Source organism: Sturnus vulgaris, chromosome 30 (assembly GCF_052056855.1).
Source record: "Sturnus vulgaris isolate bStuVul1 chromosome 30, bStuVul1.hap1, whole genome shotgun sequence".
In the NCBI taxonomy this organism is placed as follows: domain Eukaryota; kingdom Metazoa; phylum Chordata; class Aves; order Passeriformes; family Sturnidae; genus Sturnus; species Sturnus vulgaris.
The window spans coordinates 1,439,682-1,467,356 of NC_142272.1; the positions used below are offsets into that span (position 1 = coordinate 1,439,682).

General features: G+C 63.6%; 2 protein-coding genes across 4 annotated transcripts in view; both read left to right on the forward strand.

Moving 5' to 3' along the window:
* Window positions 1-10,546, forward strand: part of LRP1 (LDL receptor related protein 1) — a 77,945-nt gene extending 67,399 nt beyond the window's left edge. For 2 of the 3 annotated variants that reach the window (XM_088180734.1, XM_088180735.1), the window contains exons 69-89: window positions 1,412-1,518; window positions 1,639-1,771; window positions 2,070-2,189; window positions 2,633-2,755; window positions 2,991-3,134; window positions 3,212-3,346; window positions 3,529-3,648; window positions 3,966-4,237; window positions 4,324-4,502; window positions 4,765-4,871; window positions 5,072-5,188; window positions 5,271-5,447; window positions 5,814-5,954; window positions 6,058-6,231; window positions 6,304-6,465; window positions 7,019-7,193; window positions 7,508-7,612; window positions 7,806-7,870; window positions 8,077-8,164; window positions 8,269-8,413; window positions 9,410-10,546. In XM_088180734.1, coding sequence (XP_088036860.1) covers window positions 1,412-1,518; window positions 1,639-1,771; window positions 2,070-2,189; window positions 2,633-2,755; window positions 2,991-3,134; window positions 3,212-3,346; window positions 3,529-3,648; window positions 3,966-4,237; window positions 4,324-4,502; window positions 4,765-4,871; window positions 5,072-5,188; window positions 5,271-5,447; window positions 5,814-5,954; window positions 6,058-6,231; window positions 6,304-6,465; window positions 7,019-7,193; window positions 7,508-7,612; window positions 7,806-7,870; window positions 8,077-8,164; window positions 8,269-8,413; window positions 9,410-9,547 — 2,927 coding nt within the window. In that variant the 3' untranslated portion in view covers window positions 9,548-10,546. Of the gene's footprint in view, window positions 1-1,411; window positions 1,519-1,638; window positions 1,772-2,069; window positions 2,190-2,632; window positions 2,756-2,990; window positions 3,135-3,211; window positions 3,347-3,528; window positions 3,649-3,965; window positions 4,238-4,323; window positions 4,503-4,764; window positions 4,872-5,071; window positions 5,189-5,270; window positions 5,448-5,813; window positions 5,955-6,057; window positions 6,232-6,303; window positions 6,466-7,018; window positions 7,194-7,507; window positions 7,613-7,805; window positions 7,871-8,076; window positions 8,165-8,268; window positions 8,414-9,409 lie in introns of those variants that run through there. The other variant, XR_015808793.1, reaches the window with a different exon arrangement.
* A 3,906-nt stretch (window positions 10,547-14,452) lies between these two features.
* NXPH4 (neurexophilin 4) lies at window positions 14,453-27,527 on the forward strand. The gene is made up of 2 exons (XM_088180822.1): window positions 14,453-14,516; window positions 26,072-27,527. The coding sequence occupies exons 1-2, from the start codon at window positions 14,466-14,468 to the stop codon at window positions 26,843-26,845; spliced, it is 825 nt and encodes a 274-aa protein (XP_088036948.1). The 5' UTR covers window positions 14,453-14,465; the 3' UTR covers window positions 26,846-27,527.
* Window positions 27,528-27,675: the final 148 nt, after the last annotated feature.

Consider the following 27,675-nt stretch of genomic DNA (forward strand, 5'->3'; position numbering starts at 1 on the left):
GCAGTGTCACCTGGGATGGCGGTGGGGACACACTGAGCTGTCAGGAGGGACCCAGGTCACAACCTCAGGCCTGGGCCAGTGCGTGGGGAGGTGGCTGATCCCCAGAGCTGGGGCAGAGAGTTCAGTGTTGCCCCTCTGTGTGCTCCTGCTCGTGTGCCAGCACCTGCCCCACTGAGCAGCCAAGGAACACGAGGGTCCTCATGGACAGGACCATTCCCAGGGCTCCACTGTGCATCTGTCCCTCCAGAGGAGTTCAGGCTGCCTGTGGGATGGCACCAGGGTCTGCTGCCAGACCCTCTCCCACGCCACAGCACCCAGAGGGGTTCAGGCTGCCCGTGGGATGGCACCAGGGTCTGCTGCCAGACCCTCTCCCACGCCACAGCACCCAGAGGGGTTCAGGCTGCCCATGGGATGGCACCAGGGTCTGCTGCCAGACCCTCTTCTATCCCACAGTGCCCACTGGGTCCCTCTGTCATCCTGCAGCTCTTTAGGGTGCAGTGCAGCTTTTGTTTTCTTTTTTTGTTAATTTCCCGTCGTGTTTTTGAGTTTGTGCCATTTCACTTCATCTTATGTTTTTCTCCATTTTCACACTGTCGTTATGGGGCGCTCAGAGGTAGGTTCCTGCCAAAATCTTTTAATTCCATGTACAGTCTCTCTAAAATCAACCAAGAAGGTGATTTCTAGGTGAGGGCAGAGGGGTCGGGACTGGACAATGCAGGTGGATTTACTGAGCATCAGCATCAGCATCTCCCTCCATGGAGCCACAGCCCAGGAGGGTCCAACCCGTGCATGGCTTGGTCTTGGCTCCAAAACCCATCCCCACCGTGACTCTCCCTGCTCCACCTGGACACCCCCTGTTCCCCTCTTCCCCCACAGTCCTGTGTCGTGACCAGAGGGTCCCTGTGCCCCAATACTCCAGGGCCATGGGGAGGGGAAGGGTCCCAAGAGCCATCCCAGGTGGGTGGCTGTGCCATGTGCCGTCCTCCTGGATTTGGCACTGGCTGTGCCAGTGAGCTGTGAGCAGGTGTCTGTCCCCATGGCCTGTGAGGGGGGACGGGGATGAAGCTCTGCCAGGGCACCACTGCAGTTCCTCCTGCCTGGGGGGCAGCTGGGGTGGGCAGCAGTGGGGCTGGTGCTGCCCTGTGGAGAGTGAGTGACCTGGGGGACAGCCAGGCCCTGTGGCCACAGTGCCCCCCAAAACCCCCACAGGCAGCTGGGAGCCCTGGAGTGGAAAGGGGCTGGGAGGTGATGCCAGCTGTGCCCTTCTGGCAGCTCCCACAGCTCTGCCTGTACCCCCTGTTCCCAGTGCCACCGGTCGTGTGTCTGTGTCAGCCTGTGCCCCCCCAAGGACACCCCCTGCCCTCACAGCTGTCCCCACGCTCAGGGCACACCCTGTGTTCTCTGTCCCCAGCACCTCGGCCCTGCTCTGAGAGCGAGTTCTCGTGTGCCAATGGCCGCTGCATCGCGGGCAGGTGGAAATGTGACGGGGACCACGACTGCGCCGACGGCTCCGATGAGGTACGGGAGGGGGACACATCCCGTGGCCCTGGGGCTCAGAGCCTGAGTGTGGCAATAGAACAGGAGCCTGCCATGGCCACCCTGTCCCTGCTGAGTGTGTCCCTCACCCGTCCCTTGCAGAAAGACTGCATCCCCCGCTGTGAGTTCGACCAGTTCCAGTGCAAGAACGGGCACTGCATCCCCATGCGCTGGCGCTGCGACGCCGACGCCGACTGCATGGACGGCAGCGACGAGGAGAACTGCGGCACGGGGGGTAATGGCAGAGCTGTGTGTCCCTCGAGGCTGGTGGTGTCCCCCCGTCCCTCATGTCACCGGTGTCCCCACTGCGAGTGGGAGCGCTCCTCTGTGTGTGTGTCCACCCCTCCCTACCCTCATGTCACCGGTGTCCCCGCTGTGTGCGTGTGTCCACCCTTCTCTGCCCCACCCTGGAGCGTGCATGGACATGTACACAAGCCCTGGAGACCCCCAGTCCATGCTGGAAATTGGAATTGCAGCCCCAGGCCGGGGTTTTGGCAGCAGGGCACTGACGTGTCCCCTCTGCACTGTCACAGTTCGCACGTGTCCCCTGGATGAGTTCCAGTGCAACAACACCCTGTGCAAGCCCCTGGCCTGGAAGTGTGATGGGGAGGACGATTGTGGGGACAACTCGGATGAAAATCCCGAGGAGTGCTGTGAGTGACCCTGCGGTGCCTCTGCCCCGAGCCCTCCCATATCCCAGCATGGGGGGACAGTCCCGGAGCTGGGGCACCACTGTGGGGACAGGAGGGTCTGGGGGGGACCTCTGGCAGCTCCTCTGAGGGGTGGCCAGTGGGGCTGAGGGGCTGGAGGTGACTCCAGTTGAGGGAAAGGAGTTGCAGAGGGGCTGAGCAGGGTGAGGAGCTGGTGGTGGGGAGGGGGTTTGGGGGCTGGGACTGGGTGAGGAGAGGGCTCACAGCAGCCGGGCGATTGTCTTTGCTTCAGTCTCTTTGCTTCAGCCTCCGGAGCCCGCTCGCCCGCGTGGGACAGCCCTCCCTGGAGAGCGGGCAGAGGCCGAGCAGCAGCTCGTGACATGTGTGACAGCCTGGCTACGGCGTCTCCTTTCACCGTCACCGTTTGTTTCTGTTTGCTGGTGCAGTGAAATTCCAGTGTCCCCCCAACAGACCGTTCCGCTGCAAGAACGACCGGGTATGTCTGTGGATCGGTCGACAGTGCGACGGCATTGACAACTGTGGAGATAACACGGATGAGAAGGACTGCGGTGAGTGGGGCTGCCCGTGGGCACAGCCCTGAGCCTGCAGTGGTCACTGTGGTCCTTGGGATGGTCCTCCCAGAGCCCAGGGTTCAGCCCAGGTGTTGGGGTTGGCTTTGCCCAGTCTTTCCTCCCAAAATCGGGGTTTGGATGCAGGGTCCCAAGTCCCTGCCTGCTCCCAGAGGGTCCCATGGGGATGGGTGCCCAGGACATGGGGGTCACAGCTGCTGCCCCTCACCCGCAGAGTCACCCACGGCCAAGCCCAAGAGCTGCAGCCAGGACAAGAACGAGTTCCTGTGTGGGAACAAGAAGTGCATCAGTGCCAACCTCCGCTGCAACTTCTTCGATGACTGCGGGGACGGCTCCGATGAGGAATCCTGCTCCCACGGTGGGTGGGGAGCCGGGGGCCCGCTGGGGGCTGGGGAACTCGCTGTGACACGCGTGTGACAGCACGTCCCACTGCAGAGCACAAGTCATACGACTGCATGACCAACACCACCATGTGCGGGGATGAGGCCCAGTGCATCCAGTCCCAGTCTGCCTCGTACTGCACCTGCCGCAGAGGATTCCAGAAGGTGCCGGACAAAAATTTTTGCCAAGGTACTTCCCGCTGCTCCTGGAGAGGGCTTGGGCTGTTGGGTTCAGCATTGGTTTTTGCCAGAGAGATGTGATTTCGCAGCTGGGCTAGGGCTGGGGTGGCAGGAATGGTGTTCATGGGGCAGAGTTGGGGTCTGTGGGGGCACCTTCCAGGTCTCCCCCTGATCCCATCTCCCTCTGCACAGACATCAACGAGTGCCTGCGCTTTGGGACCTGCTCCCAGCTCTGCAACAACACCAAGGGCTCCCATGTCTGCAGCTGCGCCAAGAACTTCATGAAGACAGACAACATGTGCAAGGCAGAAGGTCAGGAGGGAACAGAGACCCACACGGGTTCTGTGTGTGCCCAGCACCCCCATGTGCCCCAGAGCTCCTGTGGGAATCCTTTCTTCTTCCCTCCAACCCCCTGCAGCTCTGCCCACCTTTCTGGTACCGCTGGTGCCATCAGTCTATCTGTCCCTGGCAGAGTGAGCCCCAAGGCAATGACGACCTCCCAGTGACCCTGTCCCTGTCCCACCAGGGAGCTGGGCTGAGCCCCGTTCCTGGCTGAGTCTCCACTCCTGGCTGAGCTCCTGTTCCCAATCCAGCCCATGCCAACCTCTCCTTCTCCTCTTCCCCTGCAGGCTCTGAGCACCAGATCCTCTACATCGCAGACGACAACAAGATCAGGAGCATGTACCCCTTCAACCCCAACTCTGCCTACGAGCCAGCCTTCCAGGGCGACGAAAACGTGCGCATCGATGCCATGGACATCTACGTCAAGGGCAACAAGATCTACTGGACCAACTGGCACACGGGCCGGATCTCGTACCGGGAGCTGCCCGCCTCCTCCTCCGCCTCCACCGCCTCCAACCGCAACCGGCGCCAGATCGACGGCGGCGTCACGCACCTGAACGTGAGCGAGCTCTGCCAGGGCACCGTGGGAGCAACAGGCTGATGGTTTCATACCCCCCTCACCTGTCCCCACTCTGCCCCACACAGATCTCAGGGCTGAAGATGCCACGGGGAATCGCCATCGATTGGGTGGCCGGGAACATCTACTGGACGGACTCGGGGCGGGACGTCATCGAGGTGGCGCAGATGAAGGGCGAGAACCGCAAGACGCTGATTTCGGGGATGATCGATGAGCCCCATGCCATCGTGGTTGACCCACTGCGAGGGTGAGGGACTTGAGCCTTCATGCCATGCCTCTGCCCAGCCTTCACCACACTCCCCTCACCACAAGCCCACCCATGTGTCCCACTGTCATTGTCTGTATTTTTGACACAGGGAGCTCTTCTTGAGTTGCCTCAGAGTTACCTGGTGTTACCTGGAGTTACCTGGTGACTCCAGGATGCCATGGGGACAGTGTGGGAGGGTTTCTCCTCCTTGGTCATTGGGCTGTCCTGTTCCCCTGGGAATGATCTGCCTGTGTCCTTACAGAACGATGTACTGGTCAGACTGGGGCAATCACCCCAAGATCGAGACGGCCGCCATGGATGGGACACTGCGGGAGACCCTGGTGCAGGACAACATCCAGTGGCCAACAGGTGAGAGAGACAGGTGACAGGAGAGGGGCAAAAGCCATGATGGGGACTTGTTGAGCCACTTATGTTGGGGAGGGTTGTTCTGGGGACTCGGAGCCCCACAGCAGAAGGGTGTAGGGGTGGTGGGGGGCTGCTCTGTGGGTCAGTTGGTCAGGAGGGGCTTGGGGTGGACTGGGGGCTCACCAGGGGCTGTGTCCTCTCAGGCCTGGCCGTGGACTACCACAACGAGAGGTTGTACTGGGCCGACGCCAAGCTCTCCGTCATCGGCAGCATCCGGCTCAACGGCACCGACCCCGTCGTGGCCATCGACAACAAGAAGGGTAAGGGGTGCCCCAAGGGGGTCCCTGGCCTCGGTCCCACTCCAAATCCCTGCCTCCACATGTCCTCTCCTGTCTTCCCCAGGGCTGAGCCACCCGTTCAGCATCGACATCTTTGAGGACTACATCTATGGTGTCACCTACATCAACAACCGCATCTTCAAGATTCACAAGTTCGGGCACAAGCCCGTCACCAACCTGACATCCGGCCTCAACCACGCCACCGACGTCGTGCTCTACCACCAGTACAAACAGCCAGAGGGTGTGTGCAGGCCTGGGACCCCCACCCTGCTCCTGGGGTGGGAGGGAGGTGCCAGGGACTGATACCTGACGTGAGGTGGCAGATGGTGAGGGGGGCATTGGCAGAGCTTGGGAAGAGGGGACTCAGACCCCCAGCTCCGTGCCCACAGTGGGGGTATCTAGGTGGGCAGAGCAGAGGGTTGGTGGGGTGGGTTGGGGAAGTCCACTGCAGAGGTGAGTGGTCAGGTGGTGACCTCAGGGCATGGGAGGGACAGCACAGGGCTGTGGAGAGGAATGTCCTCGAGGTGCTGTGGAGCAAGAAGGGCTGTGGCTCACCATGCTGTCACCACCTCGCTGTCCTCACCACCTGTGCCCTCCCCTCCCACAGTGACCAACCCTTGTGACCGCAAGAAGTGCGAGTGGCTCTGCCTGCTGAGCCCCAGCGGCCCCGTGTGCACCTGCCCCAACGGCAAACGCCTGGACAATGGCACCTGCGTGGTCATTCCCTCGCCCACCGTGTCCCCTGTGGGTAGGTGACACCGGAGGAGGAGATGATGAGGATGAGGATGAGGAGGGAGGGTCCTGCCAGCGCAGTCCTGCTCATTTCCATGCCCTCCATGCCTCCCTCGCAGTGCCCACCACGGACACGTGTGACCTGGTGTGCCTGAACGGCGGCAGCTGCTTCCTGAACGCCCGCAAGCAGGCCAAGTGCCGCTGCCAGCCGCGCTACAACGGGGACAAGTGCCAGATCGACCAGTGCTGGGACTACTGCCAGAACGGGGGCACCTGCGCCGCCTCCCCCTCAGGTGAGCCGGGGGGCTCAAGGACGGATGGACAGACGGACAGGTGGGCACGGAGCTAACTGGTTTTACCCCCAGGAATGCCAACCTGCCGCTGCCCCACCGGCTTCACCGGGCCCCGGTGCAACCAGCAGGTGTGCACGGATTACTGCCAGCACAACGGCAGCTGCACCGTGAACCAGGGCAACCAGCCCAGCTGCCGCTGCCTGCCCACCTTCATCGGGGACCGCTGCCAGTACCGTGAGTGCCACCTGCTGTGCCACGGGGTGGGGACAGCAGTGGGGGTGTCGGGAGGATGGGTGTCCCTCACCTGGAGATGTCTGGGGACAGCAGTGAGGGTGTCAGGAGGATGGGTGTCCCTCACCTAAGGGTGTCTGGGGACAGCAGTGGGGGTCAGAAGGGTGGGTGTCCCTCACCTGGAGATGTCCGGGGACAGCAGTGAGGGTGTAGGAAGGGTGGGTGTCCCTCACCTAAGGGTGTCTGGGGACAGCAGTGGGGGTCAGAAGGGTGGGTGTCCCTCATTTGAGGGTGTCTGGCGGGGGGAGACCTCTGAGGACAGTACCAGAGGGTTGGGCTCTTTTGGGGGATGCTGTGTGGAAATACCTGGGAACAGCATGAGGGGTTGGGGTCCCATGTTGCCCTCTTTTGGGGAATCCCTGGGAACAGCACCCATGGGATTGGATTTTCAGATCCCCCTCTTTGGTGGGATGCTGTGTGGGGTAAGGTGGTGCTCCATGGGGGGACTGAGAGGCGGCTGAGGGGCTGCCCACCCTGACGCCCTTGTCCCCTACAGGGCAGTGCTTCGACTATTGTGAGAATGATGGTGTGTGCCAGATGACAGCCAGCGGTGCCAAGCAGTGCCGCTGCCCCCCTCAGTTTGAGGGTGCCCAGTGCCAGGAGAACAAATGCTCCCGGTGCCAGGAGGGCAAGTGCAGCATCAACAAGCAGAGCGGGGAGGTCTCCTGCATGTAAGTGCTGGGGATGTCGAGCTGGAGGGAGGAAAAGGGGTGGTGGGCACAGAGACCCCAGAGAAAACCTGGATCAGCCATAGCTGGGTTGGTAATTCAGGGCAGATAAATCCAGGGGACCTGGTGGGCCTGGGAGGAGGAGCTGGAGGTGTCTCAGTGTGTCCCCAAAACCCACCCTGGTGTCCCAGCCATGAGCTGTGCGGGTGGGATGAGCCAACAGCTGAGTCCTGAGGGGCTGGGGGGAGCACAGAACACCCGGGGGGGGCACAGGGCGGCCGGGGGTACCCATGGCACTGATCCTCTGTGCCCCACAGCTGCCCTGACGGGAAGATAGCACCGAGCTGCCTGACCTGTGACAATTACTGCCTGCACGGCGGGACCTGCTCCATCAGCGACAAGACGCAGCTGCCCGAGTGCCTGTAAGAGAGGAGGGGGCCGGGGGGGCATGGGAGGGGGGACAGGCGGGGCTGTTTGCCCCCCGAGACGTCACTGACACACCGCGATCTGTGTGCCCCCGCCCCAGCCTGACCCCAGGTCTGTGCCCAGCTCTCCCTCCCTCCCTCCCTGCACGGCCCTGCCCCGCTAATCCCGGTGCTCTCCCTGCGCTCCCAGGTGTCCCTCGGGGATGACGGGCACGCGCTGCGAGGATTTCATCGTGGGCGAGCAGCAGAGCAGCCGTAAGTGGGGGGCGGTGTGGGACCCCCCCTTCCGTGCCACGCCACACCCAGGGGGGTTTGTTGGTGATCCAGGGCTGTCCCTGTGCCCCTGTGTGACTCCTGACCCTGTTCTGTGGTGGAAGGGGGGACAGGGCCAGCCCAGGCTGCCCCGTATGGGCACTGTCCCCTCCGCAGGCTCTGACTCTTCCCGTGCCTTCCTCCCGCAGGAACAGCCTCCATCGTCATCCCCATCCTGCTGCTGCTCATCCTCCTCACCGTGGTGGCTTTTGTCTGGTACAAGTGGAGAATTAAAGGGTCAGTCTGGTGGCATGGAGGGGACGGGAGGCTGTGAAAGCCTCGAGGGTGGGGGACAGCCGGGGGGGGTCACTGGCACTGACCCTCTGCTTCCCCCACCTCAGTGCCAAGGGCTTCCAGCACCAGCGGATGACAAACGGTGCCATGAACGTGGAAATTGGGAATCCCACCTACAAAATGTACGAGGGGGAGCCCGATGATGACGTGGGGGAGCTGCTGGACGCCGACTTTGCCCTGGACCCTGACAAGGTGAGGGGCTGTGGGCTCTGCCCAAAGTGGGAGGTGCAGGGGGGACACGTGCTGGGGTGGGGGGCACATTGCTGTGCCTCTCAGGGCTCTCTGTGCAGCAGTCCTGAGGGACTGAATAAGCTTTGGGGCTGGTGGGGCTCTGAGGGTCTCAAAGGCTTCAGGGCTGGGAACTCCAAGAGGTTGCAAAGGTTTTGAGGGATCACAAAGCTTTGGGGGCTAGGTGGGCTCCAAGGGTTTGCAAATTTTTTGGGACTAGGGAAACTCCAAGGGGTGACAGTGGCTTTGGGGCCAGTGAAGACTCTGAAGGCCCACAAAGGTTTAGGGCTGGAGGTTTTGGGGCTGGGGGGGGGACCTCCGAATGTTCACAAAGGTTTTGGGGCTGAGGATGCTCTGAGGGAGGCTCCAAAGACTCACAAAAGCTTTGGGGTGGGAGAAAGGGGGAAACTCCAAGGGACTGCAAAGGCTTCAGGGCTTGGAGGTGTCTGAGGGAATGCAAAGGCTTTGGAGCTGGGGGTGCTCTGAGGGGTCACAAAGGTTTTGGGGCTGGGGGAGCTCTGAGGGGTCACAAATGTTTTGAGGCTGGGGGGCTCTGAGGGGTCACAAAGGTTTTGGGGCTGGGGGGGCTCTGAAGGGTCACAAAGGTTTTGGGGGTGGGGAGCTCTGAGGGGTCACAAATGTTTTGGGGCTGGGGGGCTCTGAGGGGTCACAATGGCTTTGAGGCTGGAGGGCTCTGAGGGGTCTCAAGGGTTTTGGGATTGGGGTCTGCAAGGATTGACAAATGTTTTGGGGCTGGGGGAGCTCTGAGGGGTCACAAAGGCTTTGGGGCTGGAGGCTGCAGGCAGGGCCATTGGGGCTGCCCCATGTCCCCGGAGGAGGTCAGGGCTGGTGGGGGCTCTCACCAAGTCCCCCCCAGGATGGGGAGCACCCCATGGCACGGCAGTTCTGGTCAGTGGGGGCTGTCCATGCCCCCTCTCACCCTCTCCCCCATCCCTGCAGCCCACCAACTTCACCAACCCGGTTTATGCCACGCTGTACATGGGCGCCCACAACAGCCGCAACTCCCTGGCCAGCACGGACGAGAAGCGGGAGCTGCTGGCACGGGGGGACGACGACCTGGCAGACCCCCTGGCATAGGGGCACGGGGGGCGAGGGGCTGCGGGGCCGCGGTGCCCGGGCCCGGCACAGCCCCCGCCGCAGGGGCGGGCGGGGGGGGCCGGGGGTGGGGGGCCACGAGCCGCTGTATAAATGTACAAATGAAGGATTATTACTTTTCTATGTGAGCAGTATTATTACCTGTATATTCCCCCCGGTCCCAGGCCTCGGCGTCTTCATTGCCAGACCCGGCTTTGGTTTATTTTAAATCTCTTTACATTGGGCCCCCCCCTTTCCTTTCCCTTCCCTGCCCCTCCTTGTCCCTTCTCTCCCCCTCCCACCCCCAGGACTGGGGTGAACACATCGGGGCTGGGGCTGATGGGAGACTTGGGGTCACTGCTCCGGGGGGCACAGGTCGGGGGGAGGCAGAGCTGGGTCCCACATTCTCCCAACACCCCCAAACTGCAGCAGCTCCCCTCCCCAGGGACCCCATTTCCTAAATCTGCTGCTCCCCAGCTTCCCCCTCCTCCTGCAGCTTGGCCCCTGCAATCCCCCCCAGCCCCTCATTCCCCTCCCTCCCCTGTTTTCCCCCCATTTTCCCCTTCCCCCCCTGATTTCCCCCCATCCCATTTTCCCCTCCCTCCCCAACTTTCCCCTCCCTCTCTCTGCCTCCCTTTCCCCATTTTTTGCCCGACTGTTACAGGGGCCAGGATGAAGCCCCCAGCCCCACTGCGGTGCGGGGGGGTCCCCAGCCCCTCAGGCCCCCCCACCCCGGCCTCTCACCTGCCCCTTGCCCGCTCTCCGACATGCACATTTTTTAACAGGAAAAAGAAAAAAAAAAAACAAAAAAAAAACCCACAAAAAAAAAAATCACCCTGGAAATGACCTAGCTTTTATAGTAGAAATAAATAAACGCATGTGGGGGGGCGGGGGGGGGACCCCATCCTTTTATTGGGGGGAAATGTTTTAATAATTTTTGCTGGATTACTTTACAACTAAACAAAACAGATATTGTTATAAATAAAATTTTTAAAAACTGAAGCACAGGCTGCTGGTTGGAGAGGGGGGTGGGAGTGTGGGGGGGCAGTTTTGGGGGGAGCCCGGGCACCGGGGGTCATGGTTGTGATGCCCTCAAAGGCCAGAGGTGCCAGTCCTGGCCCCGGGGAGGTCGGGGGTTTATGGGATGTGGAGAGGAGGGGGCTCGGGGGGGGTCATGGGGAGGGAGGGGCATGGGGAGGGGGGTCACAGGTGGCTGAAAGGCAGGAGAATCCCACCAGGACCTCTTGTTCCATTGCGTGGTGCAGGGGGGGGCACCGCTGGGGTGAGGGGGGCACTGACAACCGGGAATGGGGAACGGAGAACCGGGAACGAGGAACAGGAATGGGGAACCGGGAATGGGGAAAGGGGAACGGGGAACTGGGAGCGGGAACGGGGAATGGGGAATGAGGAATGGGGAACCGGGAATGAGGAATGGGGAATGGAGAATGGGGAATGGGGAATGGGGAATGGGGAATGGGGAATGGGGAATGGGGAATGGAGAATGGGGAACCGGGAATGGGGAATGAGGAATGGGGAATGGGGAATGGGGAATGGAGAATGGGGAACCGGGAATGGGGAATGGAGAATGGGGAATCGGGAATGGGGAATGAGGAATGGGGTACCAGGAATGGGGAATGGGGAATGAGGAATGGGGAATGGGGAATGGGGAATGAGGAACCGGGAATGAGGAATGGGGAATGGAGAATGGGGAATGGGGAATGGGGAATGGGGAATGAGGAATGGGGAACCGGGAATGGGGAATGGGGAACCGGGAATGGGGAATGAGGAATGGGGAATGGAGAATGGGGAACCGGGAATGGGGAATGAGGAATGGGGAATGGAGAATGGGGAACCGGGAATGGGGAATGAGGAACCGGAGCAGGCACCGGCGGCGCGCGCAGTTCCAGGAGTCGCCACCAGGTGGCGACACCGCCATCGAGAACGGAGCGGGGGGGGCAGCGCGCTCATCCCCGTGGCCCCTCTGTGTGACCCCCTGACCCCACCCGTGTCCCCCCATATCCCCTCCGTGACCCTCCCCCGTGTCCTCCCATACCCCCCGTGTAACCCCCCCCGTATCCCCCTCCAATCCTCCCGTGTATCCCCCCGAGCCCCCACGTGTATCTCCCCCCGTGAGCCTCCTGTGTATCCCCTCTTGTATCCCTTCTGTGCCTCCCTAATTGTCCCCCCTGTGCGTGTCCCACCTGTTCGCCCCCATGGATTCCACCCTTAAGCTCACCCTGAGTATCCCCCATGTCTCCCTCATTGTGTCCCGCACGTCCCCTGAGTATTCCCCGTGTCCCCCATTTTCCCTTTTCCCCCTCCCGTGTGTCCCTCTCATGTACCCCCCGTGTCCCTCCCTTGTGCCCCCCGTGTGCCCCCCACTCCGTGTCCCCCCGTGTCTGGCACGACCGTGGATCGCTCTCATCCTCCTGCCCTGACACAGCCACAGGCGTGACCAGGACAGCACCGGGTGCTGCGAGTGGGGGGCTCACTGGGACCCCTCTTACACCCAGGGCCGGGACCAGGGGCAGGACCGGTGGGCAGGACCCCGACAGGGGCTCGTGGCCACCCCGGGGGGCTCGTGCTGCGGAGGTGGGGGGGCTCAGTCCCACTCGTGGCATGGAGCCCTCAGGGCGTCGAGCCCTCGTGGCATCAGCCGCAGCCTCGCCACGTGCCAGCTTGGCTGTGAGGGACCCCCAAGGCCATGGCAGGTCCTGGTGCCCCCTGGCCTGTGGCTCAGCAGAGCGGGTCGCCCCTCGCCCCCCACCCCCATCATCACCGGCCCCCCCGCAGCCTCTGCCTTTGAGCCCCCCCAGCCCCGCGCCGGGTGCCGGCGGCCTCAGATCTATTTCAATACCGGCTCTTTGTTCACTTATCGGTCCTTAAATCTCTTCACGAGGTTTCTCCTCCCTTTCCCCTCTCCCCCCCCCCACCAAACCCTTTTTATCTTTTTCCTTCAATATTTTCTATTTTTCACCCTCTTCCCCATTCATCCCCACCCTCCCCCCGCCTGCTTCTGTCCCTCCCATCTCAGCCCCGTGGGCTGTTAGGGGGGATGGGGGGGTCTTCCAGAGCCCCCCAACCCCTCGCAGTCCCCGGTGTGAGACCATCAGGGACACCGGGACCCACTGGGGGAGATTTCTTGGCGCTGGTGGGGGGGGAGGTCCCGAGGGGTCTGGACGCTCCCGCAGCCCCTCCAGGCTTCAGCCACTCTGCAGGGTGAATGTGGCACTGGGGGGAGCAGCGCTGGGGGACCCCGGTGGGAGGGGAGGGGGGTTCAGAGGCTCCTGCAGTGCGGGAATTGGGGGGCCAGGGAGGAGCGGGGGGCTCTGGGGTTGGCGGTGGGTCTCACACACACCGGCAGCGCTGGGAGAGGGGCTGGAGGGATTCTCCCTGAAGTGGGGGAGGCTCCTCTGAACCCCGGCTGCGGATCCCGGGCAGAAGTGCCCCATGTGCCCACATGCCCAGGGCCCCCATGGGGCTGGCCTGGGGCTGGTTGCGACTCCCCTGATGTCAGCAGCTCTGGACGCCCCGCTCCTCGTGGCTCTGCTCTCTCCTCTCTCTTTCCCGGCTCTGTCTCCCTCATTTCTCGCCCTCTCCCTTCCCTTTTCCCATTTCTCCGTTACCTTTCATCATTCCGTCTCCGCATGTCCACGCGGTTCTGCAGTGACCCCCCCCCGGCGTGCCTCCACCACCCCCGCGTGCCCCCAGACCCCCGAGTGCCCCCAGGTCCCCCCTGAATGTCCCCAGCCCCGCCGATTCCAAGTCCCCGCCGGCAGCTTCCCGGGTAATCACAGAAATAACAGCAATAATAGGAATAAGGATAAATTGATGGGGAGAGGAGGGGGCTGTGGTGGGGGGTGGGTGGTGAAAACCCCTCGGGGGGAGCGTGACAACCCCTGGGAGAGGGGCCCGGCACCGCACTGGGGGATGAGCACACGCGTGTCCATGTGCACACACATGTGTCCGTGCAGGTGACGCAGGTGGCGTGTCCAGCCCGACGCGGGTGGGGGTGCAGGACAAGAGGAGCCCCTCGGGTGTGGCAGGGTCTGGGTGCCCCCCACGGACGCTCCCTAGGGTGCCCCCCCATCCCTTCCTGCTGAAGTTTTGGGGGGCCAAGCATGGAGGGACCCCCTGCCCTCCCCAGGAAGGGCAGCACTGTCGGGGTCCCCCCCGGTGCCTCCAGCTGGGTGTGGGGTCTGCGGGAGATGGGGCGGGGGGCTGCAGGACCGGGAGCATCCCGAGGGGCCGGGGGAGAGGGGGGATAAGCCTGGGAGCATCTGGGGGAGTGGGAAGATGGGGAAGGAAGGGAGGCACCCCGGGCTGCTGGAGGATCGGGGGCAGGAGTGGGTCCGGGGGATGCGGGGTCCCCGGGAGAGAGGGGCAGGACCGGGATATCCGGGTGTGGGGGTCTCCAGGAAAGGGGGAGGGAGGCAGAACCGGGGGCACCCTCACTGCTGGCGACCAGGTGGGGCAGGACCCCGAGGTGATGGAGAAGGGGTGTGGGGGGGGGCATAGCTGGGGATACCCCGGGGTTCGAGGCAAGTTGGGAGGGGTAGAACCAGAAACACCTGGGGTTGATGGAGAAGGCGGGGGGGGGCAGGATCGAGGACACCCCGGAATGCTGAAAGGAGAGGAGGGGGTAAAACCTCGAGATGCGGGGGGAGAAGGGGGAGTCGGATCAGAGGCACCCCGAGGTGTGGGGCTCTCCCCGCGCCCCTCGGCCCGCTCGGTGGCGGAGCCGCCGGTGCGCGCGGGGCCGGTGCGGGGTCCCGGCGCCCCCGGAGCCGCCCCCCCGGTGCCCCCCCGCCGGCCGGGATTGGCGGGGCCGCCGAGGCGCCGCCCGGCCCCGCAAGTCTCCAACTTTCTTCCCGCCGCCCCTCGCCGCCGCCGCCGCCGCCGCTGCTCCCGGAGCCCCGCGATGCTCCGCCGCCGCCTGCCCCTGCTCGGGCCCGGGCTGCTGCTGCTGCAGGTACGGGGCATCCGCGACCCCCGCCCGGCCGAGCTGCGGCCGCCGCGGGGCGGGGGGGATGGGGGGGGGGCGCGGTTACCGGCCAGGGGGGCGATTACCGGAGGGGGGGGGCATTTCCAGGAGGGGGGAGTCGTGCAGTTATTGGGGGCGTAGGACAAATCCGGGGGAGGGGGCGTGGGGTCCTGACGGGGGTCGTGCAGTTGAGGAGGGGGGATCTGTCAATGTGGGGGGTGTCGTGCATTGGGGGGGCTGTGTCAGTCACGGAAAGAGCGGGCATTGGGGGGGGGTCGTAAGAGAATTGTATGGGGGGGCGGCTGACGGGGGGGGCATATGAGGGGTCCTGCCCCTCCCCCAAGTTGGAGGGACACGGGGCTGTCCCGGAGCTCGGGTGGAGTTGTGGTATCGGGGGGAGCCTCAGGGGGTCCCGTCGCCGGTGAAGCCCCTCCAGCTCCCCCCCCCTTCCCCGGTCGCAGAGCGCGGGAGGCGCCGTCTGGCAGGTGCGGGGGGGGCAGCGAGACGGAGCCGCGCGTGAGCGTGGGGGGGCGGCCACGCGTGGGTGGGTCGGACCCTCTGCCTGAGGAGCCCCGCGGGGGGGTCGGGGAGCCCTTGTCCCACACCCCGCACCTGCAGCACACCTGGGGAGGAGGGAGCAGGGTGACTTCCCCACGGTGGCCGTGTCGGGGAGCGAGAGGGGGTCCCCACGCAGGACTGGGGGGGGGGGGGGGGGGGGTGTGTTCCCAGCTGTTCCCTGGTTCTGCCAAGGGCGTGAGCCCCAAAACCACCTGCAGAGGCGACGCCTCATTCCTGACCCGACTCTGTTCGGCCTCAGCCCCTGCACCGGGGGCTTCTCCCACCCGCCCCATTCCCATCTCACCCAGTGCCCCCCAGCCATGGGGAGGACGCGTGGGGGTCTCACCCCACGGAACAGGCCTGGGGGTCGGGAGGGGCTTTGCTTGTTCACCCTTTCGCCCGTTTTTGGGAGCTGAGGAGCGGCTGCAGCCGCAGAAACCCCCCCCGCCTGCAGAGTCCCCCCCACAATGTCCCCTAGTCCCACATACTTGAAGCTTCCCAAGGCCACTCACCCCCACGTGTCCCCCCTCCGCCACCTCCTCTTGGAGCCCCTCGGGGGGCTACAGCTGCATCCAGCGCCGTGGTGGTCAGGAGGGGGGGAAGGAGCCCCCCCAGCCCAGCCGGGGGGGCCGAGCTCATCACCCAGCAGATCTGATTTCCTGACACTCCATTTTTACTTTCTGTGTTTCATGAATAAAATCAAACGAGTCAATTCCCTCTCGGGAATTGGATGCACATCAGGGACCCCCTAACACCCCCCCCTGCACCACCCGACCCCCCCCAAGGCAAAGGCTCCTGTAACTTGTCTCTCCCTGGCACGCTGCTCCCTGCCTGGGGAGGGGGAGACGTGTGCCCGCGTGTGGGGGTGGTTCGGCGTGACCCCCCCTCCCCGTGTCCATCCATTGCAGAGCATCTGTCGGTGCTGGAGCTGCTTCAAGACAAATGGGTTTGTTTTGATGAAATCCGGAGCAGGGCGCTGCCCTGGCCCCCCCCCCCCACGCCCACGCAGGCGGCGGTGCTGAGGGGGGGGCACGGGGGGCTCAAAGCTGGGGGGCACCGACATGGCCTGGGGCATGGGGTGGGCATGAAGGTGCAGGAGCCTCCTGCGCAGGGAGATGCTCTGAGCCCCAACCCCTCTGTGATGGGGGTCCGGGTCCCTCCCCCCTCCCAGGGCTCCAGGTGGGGCCGGGGTCTGCCCAGCCGTGAGCCCAGCGGGTACCAGGGAAGGGGAACGGAGCCGTTCCTGCCCCTCGGCTCCTTGGGCCTGTTGGGGAGAAACTTTCCCGGTCTCTTTCGGGGGTCAGGAAGCAGCTGGATGGGTGGGGGGGTCCCATTGGCTTCCCCCCGGCTCCAGCGGGCGCCTTGGACTGGGGCTCCCAGTGCCACCAGGACTGTGATGGGAGCACTGGGCGAAGGTGGGGCTGCACCCCCGGGGCAGCAGTGCCAGCGTTGTCCCTGTGCAGAAGGCAGGGATTCGCAGCGTGTGGGACCCCCAGGCTGTCACCTCCCGTGCCCTGGGTTTGCTGACGTGACACTGGTGTGTCCAACCCCTGCTGGGATGGACAAACTCTGTCCTGTTCCCACTGTGGGGGTGCAGACCACCCCTCCCCGGCCTCCTCCACCCTTCGTGGCTGCTGCTCCCCGGGCTTTGCTGTGCTGGCAGTGCTGGAAGAGGCAGGGGGACGAGCCCACCTCTGATTCCAAGTGACACCCCCTCCCCTTCCCAGCCTTTCCTGGGCTCCTGCGTTATTTTTATGCATGCCATTATTTTCTGTTCATTGACTATTAAATCTTAGGGGTCCCTCCGGGTGGGGCTAGCCTGGCTCGAGGGTCCCAGCCAGACCCCCCAGGTGCACCCAGGACCCTCGGCTGGGTACAGCCGGCCTTGGTGGGAGGAAGGGCGATTTCTCTGCATCCCCCGGGGATCCTGGGACGCAGATGCCACCCTTGGCCCTGGGTGCCCCATGCCCTGGTGATGGGGTGACCCCCACCCAGCACTGAGCGAGATTCAGCAGTAGAGGGGATGGGTGGTGATGGCCCTGGATTGGGCTGGAGCAGGCTGGAACAGGCAGGAATACCGGGATGAAGCCACGATGGGATGGCTGGGTGCCACAGCAGGAGCAGGACGGGGACAAGGGTGTCTTTCCTCACCCTTGTCCATCCCTGCTGCCTTTGCCAGAATGTGTCCCCCCCCCACCCCCTGCGCCCGTGCCTCGATTTCCCTCCTTTCTGGCACAGGCAGGTGAGACAGCGGCTGTCTGTGAAGCACCTGAGTGTTGCTGGCAGGTTTTCCTTCTTGGATTAACCCTTCGCAGGAAAATCCTGCCTCGCTCTGCCGGTGGCCATGCCAGCCAGAGCCTGGTGGCCCGGGATGCCAAACTCATCCACTTTGTCCCTTCCTTCGCCTTGCTGTCACCCAGGAGCTGTCTCCTGGGCTGCTGGCTTTGCTCTTAGCAGATGCTGCCAGCCCTTTCCATGCAAGGACACCCCAATTCCCACCTCCCCAGCTGCCATTTTTAGGGGGAATTTACCCGGTTCGTGGCTCGGAGGAGCGCATCACATTTGGGGCCAGGGGAGAGGATTTGGGTGGTGCTGCTGCCCTGCAGCCCCTTCTGGCCTGGGGTCCCTGGGGGTGCTGAGCTCCAGGCCCGGCTGCAGCTCCGTGCCGGTGCCCGGGTGGTGCCCACGGGGCCGGGATCGGCTCCGTGCATCCCCCGGTGCCGTTCCTGCAGCTCCCCGAGCCGCCCGCCGTTGCGGCGGGTGCTGTGTGCTCAGCATGGCTGAGCTAATCTATCGCCAAACAAACACACACTGTTATTCCGAAAGAAGGTTTCCAAGCGACTCATTTCCCTTTTTTTAATAACTCTTCCCTCTGGTGCCCTTTGCACCCTAAGCTGGGAGATTCAATAAGGCTGGAGCCTGGAGCGTGGCTGGCGCAGCCTCATCGAGGAGGGGGAGCTGTGGCAGGAGAGGGGGAGCGCCCAGGGGTGCCCCCCAGCCAGACCCACCCACCCTTGCGCTTCCCGGTGCCGTTCTGGCTCCAAGCCGGGTCCGGTTTTATTGCTTTTTCCCCCCCTCTCTCCTGTTTTTAATTGCCAGTTTTCCGCTGGGGACTGGCAGAGGTGGCCGAGCCGGGATGGGGGACAAGGCGGGCGCTCCCCCCTGCGACAGCAGCCCCCAGCTGAGCCCCCGCCGCTAATCACACCCTTGCCAATTAACACTCCCGGATTAATGACTTTGCCCGCCCTTTCTGCATCCACAGCTCCTCCTCTCAGGGAGCCACGCTCCCCGCAGCCGGTGGCCCGAGCTTGGGGTGACGCCGAGCTGAGACCCCGCAGCTGGAGCCCCCCCCACCCCCTGCCCTGGCCGAGCTCCAGCCTCGCCGCGGTGCCTGGCTCAGCCTTCGCGCTCGGGCGCTGGAGGTAAATGGCCCAGGAAAGATGAAGCTTCCTCTCCCGCCGCTTGGATTGCTGCTGAAGGAATAATCACGTCCCGGTGCCCCCCCCTTCTCCAGCCCCCCGCCTTTTTTCCCTGTTGCAAAAGGAAAGTCATTGTGGAGGAACAGAGCAGGGACGCGAATCAATCCCAAATCAATTCCCGTCGCACCCCGCTGTGCACGGATCCCGTGTGACCCCCGTGACCGTCCCAGCTGCTGGGCTGATGTCACACTGGGGGAGACCCTCTCATTGTCCCCTGGGCCTGCAGCCGGCAGAGCAATGCTCACCTGGCACCTGCGAGAGGCCGGAGCTTGGGCTGGGTGATGGGGGAAAAGTGGGGCTGAATCCAGCCCTGGGGGGCACCAGGAGGGTCTCAGGGGACCCTGGGCTGCAGAGTCACGTTGTCCCCTGCTCCTGGTGGGAGCCAGCAGTGGGACATGATCCTTGTGACCCCAGAGGAGCTGCGGTCCCAGCGATGCCCTTGAGGGTCCCCAGTGCTCCTGGGGGTCTCTTGGAGGGTTTCAATCAAAGTCCAGTGCTGGGGGGTGCAGGGGACAGCCCTGTCTTTGCTGCTGCCCCCTTTTCCTGGGGGGAACAAATCCCAGCTGGCACCGGGGATGCTGGGGGGAGATGTGCAGTGTGGGGGTCACAGGGATGGGGTCTCACAGAGGGGACAGCCCAGCATTCACCCCCTCTCTGGTGACCTTCGCACTGGCCCTGTCTCATCCAGGGGAGCGCAGGGCGGGGGGGGCTGGAAATGCGATTTATGATCCCGCCTGATACGATCTTATAAAATTTCCCGGGCACACTCGAAATTACATTTCCATAGCTCAGGAGCAGCGATCTCTGTGCGCGCCAATACCTGCCACTTTTATGGCTACATTTATTGCAATAATAAAGTGAAATGGTGAGGCGAGGGGTGGGGGTGCCTGGGGGGGGAGCAGCCGGGCAGAAGCTGGGGGCTGTGTTGCTGAGGGCCTGGGGTCGCCCAGTTTTGGGGGACTTGGGGGAAGCTGCTGCCTCTCTGCCCTCACCTGCTGAAGAGCTGGAGGAGGGGTAGAGGGAACCCCACAGCCTGTTCTGCTGGGGGGAAACTGAGGCAGGGCCAAGGAGGAAGAGAGTCCTGGGAGGCATCCCTGGCACTGGAGATGTGGGTGTGACACTGGGACCCTGCTGGCTGCACTTCCTTGTCCCCACACACCATCCCCGTGAGCTGCCCGTGTCCCCACGTCCTGCACAGTGTGACTGGGGGTGGCCAGGAGGAGCCCCCACCCCAGTGGCCCCCAAAATCAATCAAGGGGGTTCCAGGCCTGTTGGCCTCTGGGAGCTGCTGGGTGACAGATGTCCAACAGCCACATGTCCCTGTCCCCCGCCACCCCCCTATCCCCTCTCTGCTGTAGCTGCTGCCCACCCACCCGCACCCCCTCTCCCCCTCCTGCTCCGTTTATCTCCTGTTTTCCCATTCATTCCCTTTTCTCCTCCAGCCCAATGAGTCACACAAGCCCCGAATCCTTTGCCTGCTGCCGTCTCCTCCTTTCTATTATATTTTTTCCTTTGCTCTTAACAGCACTTTCCTTTTTCACCCGTGGGGGGAGAGACTCGGGATGTACATTTTTCCCGGCTCCCCCCCAGCCACCTCCCAGCTCCTGCCTCACCGTGAAGCCCTTAAAAGTAATAAATAAATAAAACAACGGCTGAGGAAAGAAAAGGCAGGAAACGAGTGACAGGGAAAAGGAACCAAAACGAAAGAAAGAAGGAGGAGGGAGAAAAAAGTCCTACTCGGGCTATGAAATATTTATTAGCCAGCGCGTGCCGAGCCCGTTAATAAAGCTGCAGCATTTGCATATTTTTTTCTGTCGGCGAGGAGCGAGGTGTCTGTTTGGGGGGGTGAAGGCACAGCTGATCCAAAGCTGATCCCCCCAGCCCTGTGTGGGTTGTGGTTCTGCTCGAGGTGACTTGGGCACACACAGTGTCAGTGTCACCGGGAGCGGGACCCCAGCAGGAGCACGGGCACACAGCTGGAAGGACTCGAGGGTGGGTTTGGTGGATTTGTTTGGATTTGGTGAATTTCGTGGACTTGGTGGATTTGGCCTTGGTGAGTTCATCCAGGCTCTCTTCTGGCTGAGGAGGTGCAGGTGTCAGATTCACCTGTCCTGATGCTGGGGGTGGCCAATGTTGGGGTGCCCTTTCCTGGTGCTGGGGTGCCCATCCTGGTGTTGGGGGTGCCCATCCCTGTGCTGGAGGTACCCATCATGGGGCAGGGGGTGTCATGCTCACCTGCCCACCATCCTCTCAGGGGTTGTGGCTGCACAGGATAGGACAGGATGGGAACGGGGCTGGGGGACAAGGATGGGGCTGGGAACAGGCTGATGGCATTAATGGGGACAGGGTGATGGTAGGGACAGGAACAGGCTGATGGTGGGCATGGAGACAGACTGGCCATGGGGACAGGGACAGGCTGGCTTGGAATGGAAATAGATTGGCAGTAGAGATGGGGACAAGCCTGGGACAGGAACAGGCAGCACAGAAGGGGCAGAGGAAGGACTGAGGAAGCCTTGAGGTGATCCTGCTGAGCCCCTCTCCAGGCACGATCCATCACTGTGAATGCACATGTGGCAAGGTGGCCATGCATGGGTGTGTCCTGACTTGTCCCTGTGTGTCCCCTCCTCCCCTGTCCTTTTGCCCTTGATCCGTTGCCAGCATCCTCGACTGCAGCCATCACGGGGAGGGAGCAGGTGTCACCTCCCCAGTGCCAGCCCGGGGGTGCCCAGGAGCACATCAGTGCTTTGCCCTGGCACCAAGCACTCCCCAGGATGGTCACTTGTAACTGAGTGTGGCAGCGACACGGCCGTGCCCTGCCTGTCTGGTCGGGATGGGGACAGTGATGGGGATAGGAGCAAATTGGCAGTGGGGATGGGGACAGGTAGGGAATAGGGATTGGGACAGGCTGGCTGCAGGAATTAGGACAGGTTGACTGTAGGGACAGGGTCAGCCTGGAAGTGGAGATGGGAACAAGTTGTTGGTAGGGATGGGGACAGGCCGGTGGCATTGATAGGGACAGGCTGGCAGTGGGAGTGGGAACAGACTGGGTGTAGTGATGGGGACAGGCTGGGTGTAGGGTTAGGGACAGGCTGGATGTAGGGATGGGAACAGACTGGCAGTGGGGATGGGGACAGACTGGCAGTGGGGATGGGGACAAGCTGGGTACAGGGATGGGGACAGACTGGCAGTGGGGATGGGGACAGGCTGGGTGTAGGGATGGGGACAGGCTGGGTGTAGTGATGGGGACAGGCTGGGTGCAGGGATGGGGACAGACTGGCGGTGTTGATGGGGACAAGCTGGCAGTGGGGATGGGGGCGGGCTCACATGGTAGAGATGGGGACACGATGGCGGTGGGGACGGGGGCGGGCGCACAGGGAGCACGGAACGCGTCACCCGGGACGCGCAGTCACACCAAGCACCTCGCTCCATGTATGTGCGTGTCACCGCATGAGTGTCACCGCGTCTGTCACCGCGTGTGTGTCACCGTGTGCGTGCACACACAGACGTGCTCGCAGGGCCACGCAGGACACGTGGAGGTGTTTGTGCGCACCCACCTGCATGTGTTCGACAGCACCCACTGCCATTCGTTGCGCTACTCGGGCACACAGGTGGGCCGGGCACACACCTGCGGCACCCATGGGTGCACACGCTCACGCAGAGACTCGGGAACAAGCACCCCGGAGCTCTCCGCGCTCCCTCGCCCACGCTCGGACACGCCTGGGCACGCCGGGTCCCTCCCGCAGCCCCGCGGAGCCCGGCGCGGCACCGCGGCACCGCATTAGCACCCGCGCGGCGCCGGGAGATAAATGGGAGCTGTCAGAGGCACCTTGTTTGCTGCTAACCTTTGGAAATGCCACGGCGCCCCGGGCTGCGCGTGCCGGGGGGAGCGGGCCCGCGGGGATTGTCGCTCACCACCTCCAATTAATCTCCTCGCGCTAACGAAGGCGTCCGGGTGACAGGGGAGAGGCTGGGTTGACCCTGCGCCCATGGGGAGAGCGGGACACCCCCCGAGCAGTGGAGCAGCGTCTGTGCTGCCAGAGGGCCCCGCCAAGGTGTGGGGACAGGGACAGGGGTGGGGATGGAAACGGGCGGGCAATAGAGATGGGGACAGGCTGGTGGTATTAATGGGAACAGGGTGGTGGCGTTAATGGAGACGGGGTGGTGGCTACGGGGACAGGGTGGTGGTAGAGACAGGAACAGGCTGTGGTATTAACCAGGACAGGGTGGTGGCCATGGGGACAGGGACAGGGTGGCAGTGTTAATGGGGATAGGGTGGTGACAGGGACAGGAACAGGCTGGTGGTATTAATGGGGACAGGGTGGTGGTGTTAATGGGGACAGGCAGGGACAGGGTGGCAGTGTTAATGGGGATAGGGTGGTGGCAGGGACAGGAACAGGCTGGTGGTATTAATGGGGACAGGCTGGTGGCCATGGGGACAGGGACAGGCTGGCCATAGGAATGGAAGCAGGTTAGCAGAAGCAATGGGGACAAGCCTGGGATGAGGACAGGCTGGTGGTGGAGATGAGGCCTTTGTTGGGGGCTGTTGTGGTGCTCTGCTCCCCACCAGTGCTGACGGGGCTGTTCTGCCTTGAGCCCGTACCCCATCTTTCCCAGCCCCACTCTCGGGGTGCTGGAGCTCATCCCAGCCCACACTGGGCTGCCATGGCCCCTGTCCCCCCCTGCTGCTCCCCTCCCCTCCACCAAGGTGACCGAGGGTCTCGGGGGAGCCGCTGACGGCGCTTGGCCCCAACAGCAAATGGGATGTGAGTGGCCATCACTGCCGGGCCTGACAAACCAAATTGATGCCGGCACCGAGAGCCTTCCCGGTCCCTCTGCAGCTGCCTCCAGCCCTTCCCGCATCCTTGCCTGGCTCCGGGTGCTCACGGGGGGTGGCACACGGTGCCTGCGGACACACGGCAGCCCCACACCGGTACAGAAAGGCACACGAGGGGCTTGAGAGCAGCTAAACCATGGAATGATGCCGTGAGGATGAGGAGGGGCACAGGCAAGGGGATGAAGAGGGGAGCAGCAGGGATGTGTAGATACAGCCGTGCATGTGACAGTGAAAAACAACCATCTCAGGTAACCTGTGCGTGGTAGCAGAGCCCCTCACGCCACAGAGCCAGGCATGGCCCTGCCTGGCACTAGCCACAGATCCTGGTGAGAACAGGGTGGGAGGGGGGCGGCACTGGGATCCTCCGTGCACCCACAATGTCCAGGAGGTTCAGGGGCACGTTTGTGCGGCTGCACCCCGACGGCACAGCAGGAGCATTAATATTTAACGCGAGGTGTACGGGACCTGCCCTGAATGCCGACAGCGCTGCCAGGGAGCAGGGGGGGGTGACCTTGGCTGAAGCGTCCCTGGCCCTGCTCATCCCTGCCCCGAGCCCGCAGATCCGAGCCCCCCGGCCCGCCTGGGCTCAGCGGGGGCTGCGGGCAGCGAGGGTCCCCCCGCACTGCCGGGCTGCGCTGGTGCCGCAATCGATCGCCCTGGCTGCATCGCAGCCGCTGCCCTGCTCTGCAATTCCCTTTCATCCCCCGCTCCCCCAGCAGCTCCTGCCGAGGGACTGGAGGGGTTGGGGGGCTGCCAATCTGGCCCCTCGCCCGCAGGGGCTGGGGCACCTCTATTACTGCAGGGATGGAGGATGTTTGTTCTGTCCGTGCCCGGCCTGTGCCCCTCAGCCCTGGCTCTGTCCTGCACCAGCCTGGCCTGGGGATCCGCAGCCCCCGGGGGCACAGCGGGCACTGCCAGTGCCTGTCCCTCTCTGCTCCCACTGCGTCTCCTCCCCGCTGCCTGCCCACCCCTGTCCCTCCAGCGATTCCCATCACAGCCTGCTCCAATCGGATCACATCACACCCCTCTCATCCCTGCACGGGATCACGGCGAGAGGGGGTTGCAAAGGGAAACTGAGGCAGGGGAGGAGGGCACAGGCACCTGCGGCACTGGGGACCGGCCTTGGCTCCCAGCCCTGGCTGAGATGGAAATCCAGCGCAGAGCTCGGAAACCTCCAGAAATCCTTCCCGGCGGTGGGGGTTCAGCAGGATGCGCTGCTGTGCCTGTTCCCCGTGGCCTGCAGCCCCCAGCCCCTCACTGTGGGTGCAGAAGGATTTGAGGGGCTCCCAGTGCCCCTTGGCTTCCCCACTGTGGGGTGTGAGGGGTCCCAGACCTGACGGATAGAGAGACGGAGCAGAGTTGGGATGCAGACACCACCCCTCTCCCAAAAATGCAGCTCTCTCAGCTGAGGGGTGTCCCTCTCCCGCTCCCCTCGTTATCTTGCCATCCCGGTCCTGCCCCCCCTCTCCGGCTGGCGAAGGCGCCCGGCTTTGAAGCTGCGTTGAAATATAGATAAGGGCGAAGGCAGCAGCCGCGCTCGGAGAGAGCCGGGGGGAGCGGGGGCCTGGCCGGGCTGGGGGTGCAGGGATGGATGCTGAGCTGCAGCTCTGCACTGCACACCCCGGCCGCCCACGATGGACTGAAACACCCCAAATCCCTTTCCCACGGACATGACGGGGCTGCATGCCCTGCCCAGGGCTCCTCTCTCTGGTGCAGCACAATCAGAGCAGATTGAGGGGTTCAGCCTGGCACAGCTCAGGGGGTTCCCAGGGATGGATCAGAGCCCCTGGCTCAGCAGAGAGTGTGGGGGTCCCTGGCTGGGCTCCCCCAAGGGTGCTGCTCCATCTCTGCAGAGAGACTTTGCACTGAGACCCACCTGGCCATGGAGGAGGGGGCATGGGGGGCTCATGGGATCCTTATCATTCCTAATGGGGATCATTCCCAAGCAGGAAAAGACATCAAGCCAATTCCGTAGGGTGAGTGATGCCAGGATGAGCCCCCAGCATTGACAGGAGTCATTCCCTGGGCCTGCCTCAACTTCCCATGAGAGCACAGCCCCCCACGCTGCCCCCAGCCCCTCCAGCTGGTGCCTCTGCTCACCACCCCCTCCCCACTCCCCCTCCCTCGTTCCCCCCGGGATCCAGGTCATCCAGAGCAGAAACTGCCGGAGCAGCCAAGCACCTGCCAGCTCAGGGCGACAGTGATTGACGAGGCCGGGGCTGCTGGAGCAGCATCTTGCGTGCCAGAGCAGCTGGCAGGGCAAGAGGGCACAGCGGGCACCCCGGGAGCAGTAGGATGAGGGATGGGGGCACGAGGGGTAGGTGGGCAGGGAGATGAGGGACAGGGGACACGTCAGAGTTGGGGTCCCAGGCTAGGGCTGGCATCTGGCTCTGCTCGCTGGTGTCCATCCCAGTGACAGGGGGAACCTCGGGAAGGGGCTGGTGTGGTCCTGGCCCGGATGGTGCAGGCACGAGGATGAGGAGGGGCGAGGTACATGCAGGAGGATGAGGAGGTGCAAGTAGGTAGAGGACGAGGAGGGTGCCGGCAGGAGGATGAGGAGTGTGCAGGCAGGAGGATGAGGAGGGTTACATGCAGGAGGATGAGGAGGGTGCCTGCAGAGGGATGAGGAAGGGCACAGGCACAGCTCGTGCAGTGTTTGCTCTCTCCCCCAGACGGTGTGTGCTGGCGGTCACATCGCCAAGAGCTTGGGGTACCTGGAGATGGGCACCTCCATCCTCAAGGATGTCCCCTATGGCACCTTGAAGCCCCCAGTGCTCAACCCCGGGCGGGGGTTGATTCCGGCAGAGCCCCCCCGGGGCGCGGGGACACCGCTGGGCACCGGCCGGAGCCCCTGGGACTGGCAGAAGAACCAGACAGCCGGGGAGCTGCTGGGCCCCCGCGCCCACCGCAAGCCCACCCTCAAATCCAGCCGCACCAAGAAGATTTTTGGTTGGGGCGACTTCTACTTCAACATCAAGACACTCAAGTTCAGCCTCCTGGTGACGGGGAAAATCGTCGACCACATCAACGGCACCTTCAGCGTCTACTTCCGACACAACTCCTCCAGCCTGGGCAACGTCTCCGTCAGCATCGTGCCCCCCTCCAAGGCCGTGGGGTTCGAGGTGCTGGTCCCCGGCCCCCCAGCACTGCTGCAGCCACCGCCCCCTCCCCAGCAGAGCACCCTGCCCGAGGGGCGCCCGGCCAAGGCGCTCAATTGCCACGTGGAGTACGAGAAGACGAACCGGGCACGGAAGAACAAACCGTGCCTGTACGACCCGTCCAAGGTGTGCTTCACGGAGCACACGCAGAGCCACGCGGCCTGGCTGTGCGCCAAGCCCTTCAAGGTCATCTGCATCTTCATCTCCTTCCTCAGCATCGACTACAAGCTGGTGCAGAAGGTCTGTCCCGACTACAACTTCCAGCACGACAACCCCTACTTCGGCTGATGGCACCGGAGCAGGGTGTGGGTGGGGGACGGGGGGGTTGCAGTGCCCCGTTGTCATTTGGAGCCCCCTGTCACCCCCACACCGACCCCCTTTTCATCACTGGAGTATGTCTGTGCTGGGTTGTGGGACAGCCGGTGCTGGGGCTCCTGGACCCCACCCAATGCCATCCCATCACAGGGATTCAGTTGGCTCTGGGCGTTGAAGGTTTCCCCCCAAAATGACATCCCATCCCTGCAGCATCCCTGCACCACAATGGGGTACAGCCAGTTCTGGGGGTCCCACCCACCCACTGAGACCTTATCCCTGAGCACCCCAAACTGGGGTAGAGCCGGTGCTGGGGGTCCCAGTTCCCCCCCAGTGACATCCCATCACTGCATCACTGGGTTGAGCTGGTGCTGGGGGTCCTGGACCCCCACACATGAGATCCATCACTGGGGTACACCTGTTCCTGGGGGTCCCCTCCACCCACTGACACCCATCACTGGGGTACACCTGTTCCTGGGGGTCCCAGACCCCTCACCCACTGACACCCCGTCACTGTAGTACTGCCTGTGCTGGGAATCCTGGACCCCCACGCATTGAGACCCCTCCCCACCCACTGAAACTCCATCACGCCCCACCCGGCGCTGCCTCGGGTACAACTGGTGCTGGGGGCCCCGCCCCCCCCCACCCACTGACACCCCCCCACCCACCGAGACCCCCCCACTGCAGCTGGGGGGGTGCAGGCACGGAGCCCCCCCATGCTGGGGGCTGGGGTCGCTGGCAGTGTGGGGGTACACTGGGGGGCACAGCCCCGTGCGATGTCACCTCTGGGGTGTCACAGAGGGCAC

What these genes read in the sequence shown, in the direction of transcription:
- NXPH4 (XM_088180822.1), top strand. Translation starts at nt 14,466, where the DNA reads ATGCTCCGCCGCCGCCTGCCCCTGCTCGGGCCCGGGCTGCTGCTGCTG. An exon ending in CCGGGCTGCTGCTGCTGCAG is followed by an intron (nt 14,517 to 26,071) that starts GTACGGGGCATC and finishes TCTCTCCCCCAG; the next exon opens with ACGGTGTGTGCTGGCGGTCA.